At 33.7% G+C, this 14,159-nt stretch overlaps 1 protein-coding gene across 4 annotated transcripts in view; it reads right to left on the reverse strand.

Annotated features, from left to right (window-relative positions):
- Positions 1–14,159, reverse strand: part of CSMD3 (CUB and Sushi multiple domains 3) — a 589,442-nt gene that overhangs the window by 495,848 nt on the left and 79,435 nt on the right. For all 4 annotated transcript variants that reach the window (XM_064395032.1, XM_064395025.1, XM_064395049.1 and 1 more), the window contains exon 2: positions 13,673–13,895. In XM_064395032.1, the coding sequence (XP_064251102.1) occupies positions 13,673–13,895 (223 nt within the window). The remainder of the gene's footprint in view (positions 1–13,672; positions 13,896–14,159) is intronic.

Raw genomic sequence — 14,159 nt, forward strand, 5'->3', positions numbered from 1 at the left:
GGTGAGAAATACTGTTAAGAACAAAACACATCAAGAATTTTGAGAATTTGAAAGCATGCTAGGTCCTTAATGTAACTAGAATTAAAGAAGAAAAAATTAAGCAAGCAGTACATATTTTTAACATTGAGCATCCGGAACATTGTGACAATATAGTTTACTGTCCTCATCTTAAAGTTGGGTGAAGATCTATGGTACATTTTAGCAGATCTTGGAGTTTTCAAAGCATCAAAGGAGAGGAACTTGCTCCTTCCAATTTTCCCAGAATTTTAACACTGGTTCTAGTCATTTGCACCCTTCTCTCTGAATTTATTTAACCACCCTGATGAAGAACTATTGCTTTAAAAATAAACCTGAGTCAATTCATTTAGAAAAGGGAAGTATATCCTCAAAGTGGTATGCCTGATGAGTGCCAGAGCCAATGGAAAAAGAGAAGGATCACACAGCCAAAGTCAGAGGAACAGAGGAGATGGATTTGCTTCTGTGAGTGACAACAAGCTCTTAGATGAGTTGGACTATCTTTTGTAACTTTGCCTTAATGTGTGAAAATAGCACAATATGGAAAGGAGAGATGCCATATTTTGCTTCTCACCATTGTAGGTGCCAGGAACTTCCAGAACAGCTTCAGCTTATACTAAATATTCTGTATCACTTTGGAATTTATCCATGAGCAAAAGGCTTGTGACATTATCACCACACTCTTTATATCTGTTCCAGTATAGAGATACATTTGTAGTAGCAGGCCATGTAAAAGAGGACCAACTATATGCATATATATTTATATTTCATGCTTTTAATATGAAAAATTCAGTTTTTTAAAACCAAGTAATGACAACGAATAGAATAAAACCAACCAATTCAATCAGCTAAATTATCTGTGATAGCTAAAAAAAAAAAACAACCAAGCAAACCAAAAGCTCCATAGATTTCATTTCATTCATTTTCTTCCAGAAAACTTTCACTGAGTCAGAAACACCTTACTTTTCTCACAGGACCCTGTTCACTCTAAAGAAGAACATATAAGGAGAGTATGCCAGAAAGAGCAAGAAAGGGAAGAGAGGGTGCTAGGTAAAGGTGTCTCTGCTCCAGCACTCTGTATGTCTATCTTTACACTCAGAGACCTGGAGCATATGGTGCTTCAAGGCAGAGCCTGAATCCACTGCAGTGAGGAAATAAGTATGAATAAAGTCTTTCTTTTTGACCAATGCCGTGAGAAATTAAGCTCTGAATTTCTCTGAAATGCCCTTGGGGTTTGGGTGTGTTAAAAAGCAACAAAACAGACGAAAATCAAATTACATACAAATTAGAAGAAAAGAAAATGAGGTAGTAATGGCAAATATTTTACATTTACACATCTAAAATTCTGGAAAAGACAGATCTAAGAAAAATGGTTGTAGCACTTCAGGTGCTTTTTATCCCATCAAACCAGAAATGTGACCCCATAATGATCTTTACAAATGCAGTGAAATAAAGGATTTAAAGTATCTATTTTATAAGTATAATTTATATTCTATATAAATATAAATGAAAAGATCATGCAATTTTCAGTCTCATAGAAGGTAAATTATTAATTCTATATTGGTTACTACATATGAAAAACCATAGAAAAACTTCTAGCAGGAAAATTAAAAGCATTTTTTTAAGAAAAGGATACTTGAGTTTAAAATAGAAGATAAGCTCCCACTTCCAAGGGACAAAAATATAAATTAAAATTTGGACTTGGAGAACATAAAAAATAACAGAATATTTTAATACATTAACATAATAAATATAACAGTGTCAGGTACCTTATTTTAACCTCTATTTTTCATAATCTTCTAATAACTGATTGAACACAGAAGAAATACTTCCAAAATGAACAAGGAAATACCATAATGATTTCAGAAGAGATTTTAAAAGACTCTGTTACTTTTGCTGAAATAGGATAAGAAAATGCAACTAGTGTTTGTCTTTGTATTTAGGATTGTATAATAGCTACAGGCATATAAAATGCACATCTGTAAATAGTTATTGGACTGACAGGTCTCCAACAAGCATTTGCCTTTTAATAAATGGGTTTAGATAAAAAGAAAGTTACAATAGAAATATGAGTCCACTTAGCTGATCTATTTTGTAGTCCTCAAAGGACAGGTTATCTTTATTATCTTGGTTCCATATCAGAGCCATGTTTACTGACATTAACAGAATCAGATAGTGGAGTAAACAAGACTTTAAAAAGGCAACAATTGTTACTGCAAACAGGATATCTCACAAAAAAAGAAGATGAGTTGGCTACCCACATTTCATACCAAAATAGTTAGAGTTGTTACTTTTTAGTACTGTGACAGACAAAGACAATGAAAAGCCTACACATAGAAAGTTTAAAACTTTTCCATTTTTCTTGCATTTTATGGATTCTTTATAAAAATGCTAAATATAACTTCTTCAAACCACTGCTTCACCGAATACAAAGTGAGAAATCACTTCAAAATTATCCTTTAAACAACCCATTTAACAAGGAATAAAGTGAATAGGGTTTTTAGGACATTCAAAGCTGGTCTTGCTTTGAACATTTCTTGCAATTTTACCCTTTAATTCAATATCAAGAATAACTGAGCACTACTCTAAATAGCAATCTAAAAAGAGACTTTAAGAAAACATATTTGTTACTAAAGAGCCCCAACCAAACATAAAGCACAATAGATAAATGTGTTTGTGCTGTGAAGTTTATAATTTTTTTATAAAGTAACTCATGTTTTTGATTTGACTTCTTCATAACTTACTATCAGCTAAAATATTTGTTACAGCTGCACTTCATAAAACAGTGTTAAGAGCCACTTTCACATATATCTAGAACACATTAGCATAATAATGAAACCTGGTGTTACACATATTGATCAATAACTTAGTGCAGTTCTATACAACAAAATGTTTAGAAAAAATCCTATATCCAATAACAGACTGGGAAAAAATCCAAACAAACAAGACTTAATTTCCCTAGACAACCATCAAGAAAACCTGAGATACAGAAAGATTAAATCTACTTCACCCAAAGCATAGGGGAAGAGGAAAGGTTTAAAACCTCTACATAAAATTGTCGAATCATGTTGAATGCAATTCCAACTTTCAATATACCCAAAGCTGAAAGCCTAGCAGCATATTGCTAATTACATGTGCACGTATTACAGAGACAGAGAGAAAAGTACTCCAGGTAAAACCATATGCCTGATGTTCTTTCTAATTAGTGTATATGTAAATACATACAAACAAACATATTTGTACAAAACCTCAAAAGATTCTTTTGGCTTTCTTCAGACATACCAGTTAGAAGAGAAGGATCATGCCTTTCTTCAATGATAATAGAAATAGTATATTCATACAGGAACCAATTGTTCAGAGTTTAGTTTAGTAACAATATATGTTTGCTCCAGATATGTTCTGATTCAATTATCAACTTTATAAGGTATATTTATTGATACTGCTAACTGCAACAACACAAGGTGAATTAAACAGCTGGTTTAAGAGTTACCTTTCTGTCAACTAAACAGGTCTAACAGTTAGACAACCCTGTAATAGAATGATACTTTCCCAGTTCCCTATAACTTTCTGGGACAAGACTATTATTGTGATCATTCTTTTCCTTTCTATAACTGAAACATAGATTAAAAACTAACGGCCACAGGGGGCGCTGGCACGCTGTGTTACAATGTATAAATTACCTCCACAACAAAAGTCAGCTTTTCTTCCTCGGTTCTTTCAAATGCCATGAAGCAATTTAACAACACAAAGAAAAGTGAATAAGTAAAATTTTTGTTTCTCAGAAATTACCATACTCATCTCACTATAAAACTGGCAAGTGCACTCTTCAAATATAGGTGGTTAGCAGTTTAAATTGGCTACCAGTTTATCCGAAGACAGATAAATCTCAGAGGCTGTAAAAGAGGTTTTTCTTGCATTCTGTGAGAAGTAAACAATCTAGTCCGATATCTATCAGCCAATTCAAAGCTGGCCATCCAGTGCAGAGAAAGATATCTTATGGAAAGCTGATAATGGGAAAGTCTCTTCTAAGGTTAGTTACTAGAAAGTTACCTCCACTTTCAAATATAGCCAAAGTTTTAGTTGGTTGCTTGGGTTTCATTTAGTTTGGCTTGGTTTGGTTTTGAAATCCTTACCACTTAACTTTAAATTTCCTTTCTAGCCAACTATTTTTTCCAAACCTGCAAAAACCATGGCTTCTTTGCACAACGTAAGCATAAATTCAAGTGACAAGTGGCATGTTGTCCAGACAAGCACATCCTTGTATCAATTTTAATTATCTACCTTTCTCTGTTTATCAGTGTCTAGAATTTTAACATCATATAAAAATATTCCTAAGAATATAGAGCAATTGATACATTCTTTCAGCTTTGCATTTATAAGTACAGTACCAAAAATTTTACTGCTTCAATGTATTTTTTCATAAAGCAAAATTTTCAGATTAAATAAACTCCTCTGTTTAAATGTTTTGTCTATTCAGAATCCACCTCAGAGCTGAATATCTGTTTAGCAATACAGATATTTAATTCTGTTACATTTCTTTCAATTATCTGTTTTTCTAATCTACAATTTTTGCTGTATTTATTGTTGTGTCCCTACCAATTTTCAGTTCAAGATTCCAAATATCTTCTCTTCACACAGTATTTATTTATTTTGCAGGATTTATGTTGGTTGTTGGTGCAGTTAAAATTTTCCTAGTAAGAGTCATTTAGTTTTGTTACCTATCTCATAGTTTTCCACTTTTGTTGCTGGTTCCTTCTTTCCTTTTTTAATGTCCTTTGTTCTCTCCTTCAACTCCTTTAGTATTTGTTCCTTCTGCTTTCAGTATCCTTACCTAATCATTGGTCTTTGTCTAGGATTTACACCTTTTTTATTTTCTCTTTCTTTGTTAAAGGAGAGTATAATCCGGTTGGTTTTGTTCACTAGTTCCTAAATTCTCAAATGAAATTCCTTTCTCTCTTCTCTTTCCAGAAAAATAATGGAGAAATCTAAAGAATTATGGAGCAGCTGAAATAAAAATCACTGTGATAAGAGACTTGAAGTTGTTTCCAAAGTAGAGATTCCCTAATTTGATCCTAATCAGCTGACAGGATCTTCTCTGGTTGAAAATTTGGACAGAAGTGAACTGTGATGAAAGAAGAAAAATGTGTATTCTTAGGGCATAATAAAAAGATTGAATTGAAAAAAAATCAGAACTACGATTGATAATGGAAACTTTTTGAGGTACAGTACAATACTGGAAACTTTTTGAGGTACAATGATTCATTGTCTCCCTGACAACAAGTCCTGATCTTCATCAGTATCTGAAAAGACGTAAACAGGAGAGTGAAAAAGAAAATTCTGTAAATTTCAATTGTCAACGTTAGTGATGAATGAAGACTGGAAATATTCCACTCTGACATGTCTTAAAGCCCTAATAACAAAACAGTCAAAGAGAGCTAGTCTTTGACAGATTTAATCCAGAACCTCACAGAGCTGACATTTTTTCTTTATTTTATTAGTAGTCTGCTAACTCGAGCAGCTGTTATATTAGTAGATGTAAAGTACAGAATTAACTTGGAGTTATATCCTCCATCTGCTATTTAAAATTACAATAATCTAAATGAACTGATAAAATACTCAGAAAGGGTCTTTATATAAGGGTTTAAGAGGGAATTGTTCATATGAGAAACAACTTATATTAGAACAAACTATATGAGAAATAAGACAAAAAATGGTACACATACAAGAACTAAAATTGATCTGCATACAACAAAATTTGGATTCAGGAAAAAGAATCAACACACTCTCATGGTATTTGGCCCAGACAAGACATTGGCTCTACCTCTGGGCACCCTGCACTACATCTTGTAGTACTGTAGATCACCTAAAGGGAGAAGAAGTGGGAAAAGACAGAGCTAGTAAAACAAGTGTTAAAGTCAGGAAATTCTAGAAATGGAAACCCTAACATAACAGAAATGCAGGAAGAAGGAGGGAAAAGCAAGGCAAAAATGTGGACCTTTTTTTGACTTCTGCTTTTGATGAGAATGAGTATGAGAAAGAATGGAACACTTGCTCCAATAATAATATATAGTGAATATATAGAAATGCATAATAGTCTAATAATTTAAAAAAAAAAATCATAAGGTAAGGAGTTTGGCTGGGAGATAGTAAAGGATTGAAAATACATATAAATGTTCATAAAGAAATATGGAAAAATATCTGATGACCAGGAGAAGGAAAGGGTCAGGGTCAGAAAAAAACACTTACTGGAGCTACCAGGGGGGTACCAGTTGACAGAACAATGTTAAGAAAATAATTTAATAGCTGCCTGCTTGACACAGACTGATATTTACTGAAAGGAGGAGCACATATGTGTCAGAATAAGAAATCCAAAAGCAAGCAGAATTATTAAATTAGGACACTGGAAGCTTTTGCTAGTGACAACACATTCTTTTACTAGCCTTTCTTCATCAAAGTTTTGTAAGATAAATTTGACAATTTAGCATATAAGGATGTAAATTGTAATTCTTTCACTTTAAAAATATAAAGTTTTGAAGGCAAAATTTAGTCTTCCAAAAATATATTTTTTGCGTCTTAAAATTGGGCATTGTAAGCATTTAATTCAGTGCTGTTTATTTTTTTAAGTAAGAACATGAAATTAGGAAAGTATTCTTGATTTCACTTTGGATTTTGTTGGTGATTTTGTTTTGATTTGGTTCTATTTATCCGATGTCCTGAATGGTTTTCAATTAAAATTTAGATGTAGCGAAAAGGATGGATAATTCTATTATTTCAAATACTATTATTATTATTATTATCATTAATAATAATAATAATAATAATAAAGTAGTAAATTATTCAGAGGAAATATACTTTAGATTTGTGATTGTTTTTGAGCTAAACACAGTGTTTGCTCATGTTGTCAGTAATGCCTGGCACATTCATTATGGAGAAAGAGATATCTGAGAAGGTTTTCAGGCCAGGAGCAGGCACTGGTGGAATGCTCAGGTCACCCATATGGGTGTCCCTCCCCATGTGGGGAAAGCCCTTTGCTCTGTGTGTGGTCCCGTGGAGCACTGAGACAGGTCTAACTCCTATGCATGGTCAGACAAGCCAGTTTGACTTCTGGCATCTTTGATCGTTTTCCATCCCCTTCTTAGTTACCATAGCCTTGCCCCGCAGTCAAGTAAACAGACAATTCATCTACCTACAATTGTAACAGTATTTAATATGAATTAATATCAATAATTAATTGTAATTTTACATATTTTGCAGTCATTTTTCTTCATTGCTTTTACCGAAGTTGGACCAAAGAAATTAAACTTAATTTCCTAATCTTAATTTTACAGTCAATATGAGTCTGTTGGTTAAGTACCAAATTCCAACCTTTGGAATTACTTGAGTGAGGAGCCAATACCAAATTATATTTAACACTAGAAGAATGCTGAAATTTTAAAGATCTACTTATTATTCTACTGAAAATATTTTCTCTGAAAGGGGAGTAAATGTTAAAAATGTAGGCATAATCAGGGAGTCAGATGTTTTAGGAAAGCAATTCGCCAGCAGAGGAAAGGTAACAGATGTCTCCAGTAATTTCAGTTAATTTCTCCTATTCAGCTCAGCAGGACTGATCAGGTAACCTGTACATTTAATTCTTGGTGGCCTCAGCAGGGAGTGTAGATGAAAGGATGATTTATCTTGCTTAAATACAAGAGATTAAAAACTATGAGTATTAACTCCCCTTTTAAACACTATATTTAAAGCTTCCTTCCATTAAAGATCCTAAGAGAAAATTAACCACTAGTCACAAGAGAAAAGATTTTAATATAATTAAATCTTTGGACACAGTGATGTTATCAACATTTAAAAATATCTCTGCAGATACATGCTGATCTTGCAGCTCTCAATACATGGGAAAAAAATATATATATTTATTCAGTGATCAAAAACTCCATTTTTGGTAGTTTATCACAACTTCACTTACAATTATTTTTTTTAAAATAAACATATTCATAGGGTTTTTTTTTTCACTTATGCAAACAAATGAATCAAAAATGATGATACGATTTTTCTAACAGCAGAGCTTGCTAAACTTCTGTACCATGTCTGTCCTTATGAAGACACACATGATGGAATTTTATTATGATTTTTACCACAATATTATGGTAGGCTAATAATTTTCTAAATAATTATATTTTTAACTTTATAAAATATATAGTTTCAGCTACTAAAAATAGCTTTCTGAGTATAAACATATGAAAGATTATTTTAGCCAACATACAGAGACAGAAATATACTGGAATAAATCTTCAACTTAGCCAAGTACAATTGCAGAAGGGATGCATTTCATTTCTCTGTCTAAAATAGATTTGAATTTATTTCATTGATTTCAATGCAATGTTAATTTTGTCATGAATATTTAAGAGACAAATAAATTTACTGGTGAAATTAATTAACTGGTTAAGTACTAGTAAATTTGGAAATATATTTCCTTGGAACTGCAAACAGAGTTTGGGTATATAGTCACATTATTATTCAAATATTTAAAGCTGTTTGAATATTACACTGCAAGTTGGGGTAGCTAATTATAGAAAAAAAAAAGAGCTTTAGATTACTGCTGAGTATGACACTTCTTTTCAAATTAGAATTTAATTCTAAGCACCTAACTCCTTCATTAAAAAAAAAAAGAAAAATATGAACATGCTTTTTCGATATTTACTGACAATATATTATGTCTTACACTCAGCAATTTCTTTTAAAGAAAGAAGAAAACAAGATATTATCCAAGTTCTAAAGTAAAATAATTGCAAAGAATACTCAGGGTTCATATTGTCATTCAGTCATCCACCTACATATGCAACCATATCACTGTCACAGAGCGTGTGCTTCAAAACTAAGAATGGTTTCCATGTAACTTTTCAAGGACTGACAAGAAAAGTACACAATGAAGAATTCATATAGTTCGGTCCATACCTTTTGCTTTATAGGCAAGTATTAAATAATTTTCTCCTGGATTCTTTTCTGTAGAGTCAGGACTCAGAGAAAGCCATTAACCCTTCCTGGCCCTGACAAGCCTCAGCTGGTGGCACTGCCACCCACCACTGTCCATGGTTCCTGGGCCTCTGTTTCAACCCTCCCGAGGTATCCTGCTGTAGCTGTGTCCCCATCCCTGCCTCCTGCCTGAGCATCTCGACTCTCCCCTGTCCTGTGTCCTTCTGCTCCCAGCTGCACTGTCTGGAGGGACCCCGGAGCTGGCTCAGGCTGTGCAGGGGCTGTGCTGGACCCTGTCAGAGCCCCAGCTCTGCTCTCCCTGCTCAGCCCCTGCTGGGCTGTGCCTGAGCTGGATCTCCTCGGCTCCTGCCTTGTGCAGCTCTTCTCCCACCACTCCCTAGGATAAGGCTAGTACAATGAATTATTTACAAGTTGCACTGAAGACTATTTTCAGAACATGCAAAAGATATCATCAGATGACTCCTACTGGCTTTGCAAAGCAGTTGATTTATGTGATGTTTTATTGGTTCAAGCATACCTTCTGCTAACTTCATTAAAGCATGGGATTTCTTATCACTAGTGCAAGCAAAACCCTTTTTTCCCAAGCTGGGCACTCAGAATATTGAGTACATATTATAAGCTTAGCTGAAATTATTCTTCTTGTACCACACAAATAAAATGAGAAAGATGGAAATTGGAAAAAATGGAAGAGGAGTTTTAATCTGGAAATGGAACACTTTTATCCAGAACAGGAGTTGGAAATATTAGCTACTTACCAAAATAAGATCTAAACAATGTTTTTAAAAGCAATCAGAACATCAAGCCATGATTTTTTAATTTTTTTTTTTTATTTTGAGGGGAATAACTGTATAAATGTGGAAGAAAGGGTTCACAAATATGCATTGGGATGGGCAACAAGAAAGCTCTAAAAATAGACAGTGACATGACCCAGAAATACTCCCAACTATGAAATTTTGCCAAAACGTTGGTTCAAATACAGGAAGCAACACTTTCTTTCTGCAAACAAACTTTTTTTAGGTGATTACAAATATTATTTATGAAAAAAAAAATGCATAATGTTCAGAGTTTGTGGTTATTCTGTATTTATAGTTTGAAACAAAGATTATAATGTGAAATAAACTAAATCAAGCATACAGTAACACAAAGATGCAAGTGAAATACTGACTACACTTTCCATAGTGGTCATATATGACATGCTTCTTTTCCACTTATTATTGTTTAACTGCAATTTAAGTGCCAGGTAAATCAGTTAAAAGCTGTTGAGCATTTGCTGAAGACATGTAATGTAATTTCAATACTATTTAATTCTGAGAAGACCAATTGGATGAATACAAAACTGGATGAGGAGGGAGTCAAAGGTGATGTGATTCACAAATAGTTGAACTGCAAAATAATTTCATTCATATTGACAGTTATTCCAGAATATTAAGGTAAAAAACAGAAGTAACAGCCTTGTCTAGTTATATATTTTTTCAAATACATATGTGTAGTCCCCTGAAAATATTTTTACCTGTTACAAAATTAAAGGGAGGGTGAAAAGTGTAATCTGATTATACTTTCATTAATGTCACTAATTAAAATGCCAAAATACATTGTCATGCTAGAAGGATAGTTTCCACAAGAAACTGTACCCAGTAAAACTTCAATTATTTGTAAAAAAGAAAACTTAAGGAAACATAACCTTATTAATTACTACAGCAATATGAGAAAATAAATGTCACTATGAAAGATTTAGTAAAGCTTGCGTAATTTCACTGTCATGCTTTCCTAACTTTACAGCCAATTCTCCACTCACACAAATGTGTACTATTCTTCCACACCCACACTCTGGAAAGATCTTGTAAGTCTTGCAAAAGTAGTCTATTTCAAGCCCTATATTGAGCCTTAATTATCGTTTCCTTTTTAAGTGCTGACTGATTCTTTTCCACCTAGCTTTTTACACTGTTCTTCACCAGAATCTAATGGCATCCTAAATATACAGTACTGAAATATTTAAGCATGACAGGTTTCCTTGACTTTCTTCTAAGATATTAAAAAAACCCCACATATTCTAAAGATCCAGCATTAAAGAATTAGTTTAGTTTCAAAAGAATCTTGTGCACATATATCTATAAATGCATATATAACTATCTATATATCTATGTATTTATACATACATAAATGTATGTGTTCACACAAATATATATAAACAATTTCAGCAGCTTGAACAAGACATAATGAGAAATAGTTCCGCCTTTACAAGATATTATTTTCATCTTCCTTTTAGCCTGCAAACTATCTATCTTCATCTATTTTCCCTGATGCTTATTTAAACTGAACCTTAGTAAGGACCATTGGTTCCTAACTGGAATCATAGTTTTTTCTTTGCATTTGAGCAGAACATTGTTCATATACTTCTTGAGATTGCAGTTTAGAGTAGATTTACCAACCAAAGTTCTGACTGACAGTGAGGGCCCTTTCAGTCTCCAACATTTGAGAAAATCTCACTTTTATCTTTTGAGGAGTGAATAGAATAGAGAAAAACTTGTGGAAGACAGCTCTCAAATCTTTTATCTATGGGTTCCCGCTTTCCTGCAGCTGATATCAGAATTGTATTCAAGCACTCATGAAACAGAAATGAAAACACAGACGTACAAAGGAAAACAATTTAATTAGAGATGCACCTCTCTGCATCTGTTGACTGTTAACCATTTAAGAGAACTTATATCCTGCACAAATTTGAGATGTAAAATTTCACTCTTTTAATTTCATTGTAGTATCAAGTTACATATACGTTTTAGTGATCAGATGCCAGATTGTTATGCAATAGTTTAAAAAAACATTACCAGTGTATCAACATTTACCATAAAATATTATAAAAATACATCGCTATTCTTTGAGCAGTGTTATGCAAAGTATGGATGTTCCCTGATTAGGAAGAGGTATTACATTATTTATCACAGGATAAAATCATGGAATGGTTTGGTTTGGAAGCTCACTTAGTTCTAACCCCACTGTCATGGGAAGGGACATCTTTCACCTTACACAAAGCCAAGGCTTTTCTCGGCAACTTGTTGCAGAATCTTACTGTATTCTTTATACAGGATTTCTTCCTCATATCCAGCCTTATTATAGATTCACAGAATTTCAAGAGGTTGGAATGGACCTTTAAGATCATTTAGTTCCAACCCTCCCAGGCACACCTCTCAGTAATCCAGGTTGCTCAAGGCCTTATCCAACTGTATTTGAACACTGCCAGGGCTGCAGCATCCACAACCTGTTCCAGTGTAAATATTCTCACAGTAAAAAATTTCTTTGTTATAGCTAACCTGAATTTCCTTTCTTTCCATTAGCACCCATTCTTCCTTGATCTATCACTACAGCTCCTGATGAAGAGTCCCTCTCCAACTTCCCAGTAGACCCCTTCAGATACTGGGAGGTTGCAAGTCTCCACAAAACCTTCCCTTTTCCAGGGTGAACAGCCCCAGCTTTCCCACCTACCTTTGTAGGGGAGGTGCTCCAGTTCTTATCTGTTTTACAGATTCATGTCCAATTTTTCATCTACAAATATCCCCAAGTCTTTCTCTGCAAGACTGTTTTGAGCTCATTGATCTATTAGTCAGTATGGATACTGAGAACTGACCAGGATGCTGCACTTGGCCTCACCTCATTGGCCCACTCCTCCAGACTGCTGATGTCCCTCTGGATAGCATCCCTCCCCTCAAGCAAATCAGCTGCACTGCTCACCTCAGTGCCATCTGCAAGCTTGCTGAGACTGCACTCATTTCCACTGTCCACATCATTAACAGAGATATTGAATAGTATTTGTCTGAATACAGACCCCCGAGGGACACCTCTTGTTGTTGATTTCTAATTGGACTTCAAGCTGTTGAATGCAATGTTTTGATAATGGCCACATGGCCACTGTGTTATTCATCAAACAGTCCACTCAATTAAATACAAATTTCTCCCCTTTAATAACAAGGATATTGTTTGGTAATACCAAAGGCCTTACAGAAGTCTAGGTAAATGACAAATTGTCTTACAGAAGTCAAGGCAGATGATATTAAAGGTAACTAGCAAATGTATTAGTAATATATCTATTGGCATTGTAGAATTGTTATGTATTCCGTAAGCTGCAGCCTTCCAGAACTGAACATCTGGGCTAAGACTCTGAAGTAGGCTCTGACAGAATATGTTCTGTGGCACATCACACTCTTGATATCTCAAACGGGTTTTTTTCACTTCTGTAAACCCTTTTTGTTAGAAGATGTAAATATACAAACACACACACAAAAAAATTATCTAGTCTACCTTCATTAAATTTTTCCTGATCTCTATAAAAAGCTCCCTGTTGCAAAGACTACAAAAGTTTCAGTGATACTAGGTCATGCAAACTGAGACTTCCACAATCTCATATTCACTTTACATTAAATATATCCGTGTTCATATGCTTTTAAATTAAATATGTTCTTTGGGACCAATTTTATGAGGGCTAGATTAATTTCAGCCATTACTTTAACCAGAATTAAAGCACGATATACATTTTGACACCTGATTAATTAGAATAAGCACACCTTAAAGACTAAGAAAGAATCCATAATTTAAAAACATTAGCTTTAACTATTTTATCAGATTTTTTTTATTTATTGCTACAAGTGAGATTTTAATAATATTTATTCTTTACCTTGTCCTAAAGTTTGCAGGGTGAGGATGCCCATCATATAATGACAAATAATCATATTCTTCTTCTAGAGCAAAAGACTGAAAGACGATCTGTATTCTGTTTCTTTCTTCTGCTATTATAACCCAGGTACAGTTTGCACCATTTGGATATCCATATGGGAAGCCAGGGCTTTCTATAGTGCCATTGAGTCCTTTTAAAGTTCCACCACAGGTATAAATAAATCCTAAAAAAATATCAAGGAAAATAAAAAGTTAGTAATCCATTTTTATATCAACCTTTAATAGAATACATCACTAGAATTCATGATTTCTGAAAAAAAATCAAAATATTTTTTAGCAACTATTGCATTTAGAAAGGTACAGCCCATGTTTTTTATACAAATGCTGGCCATTTAATGTAAAACAATCCCACCTACCTAACAAATGTGTTTTCCATACTGTTTATCTAAAGACATATGGTAGCATCTTTGAAAATAAATATAACAACA

Source organism: Passer domesticus, chromosome 1 (assembly GCF_036417665.1).
Source record: "Passer domesticus isolate bPasDom1 chromosome 1, bPasDom1.hap1, whole genome shotgun sequence".
NCBI classification, from domain to species: Eukaryota; Metazoa; Chordata; class Aves; order Passeriformes; family Passeridae; genus Passer; species Passer domesticus.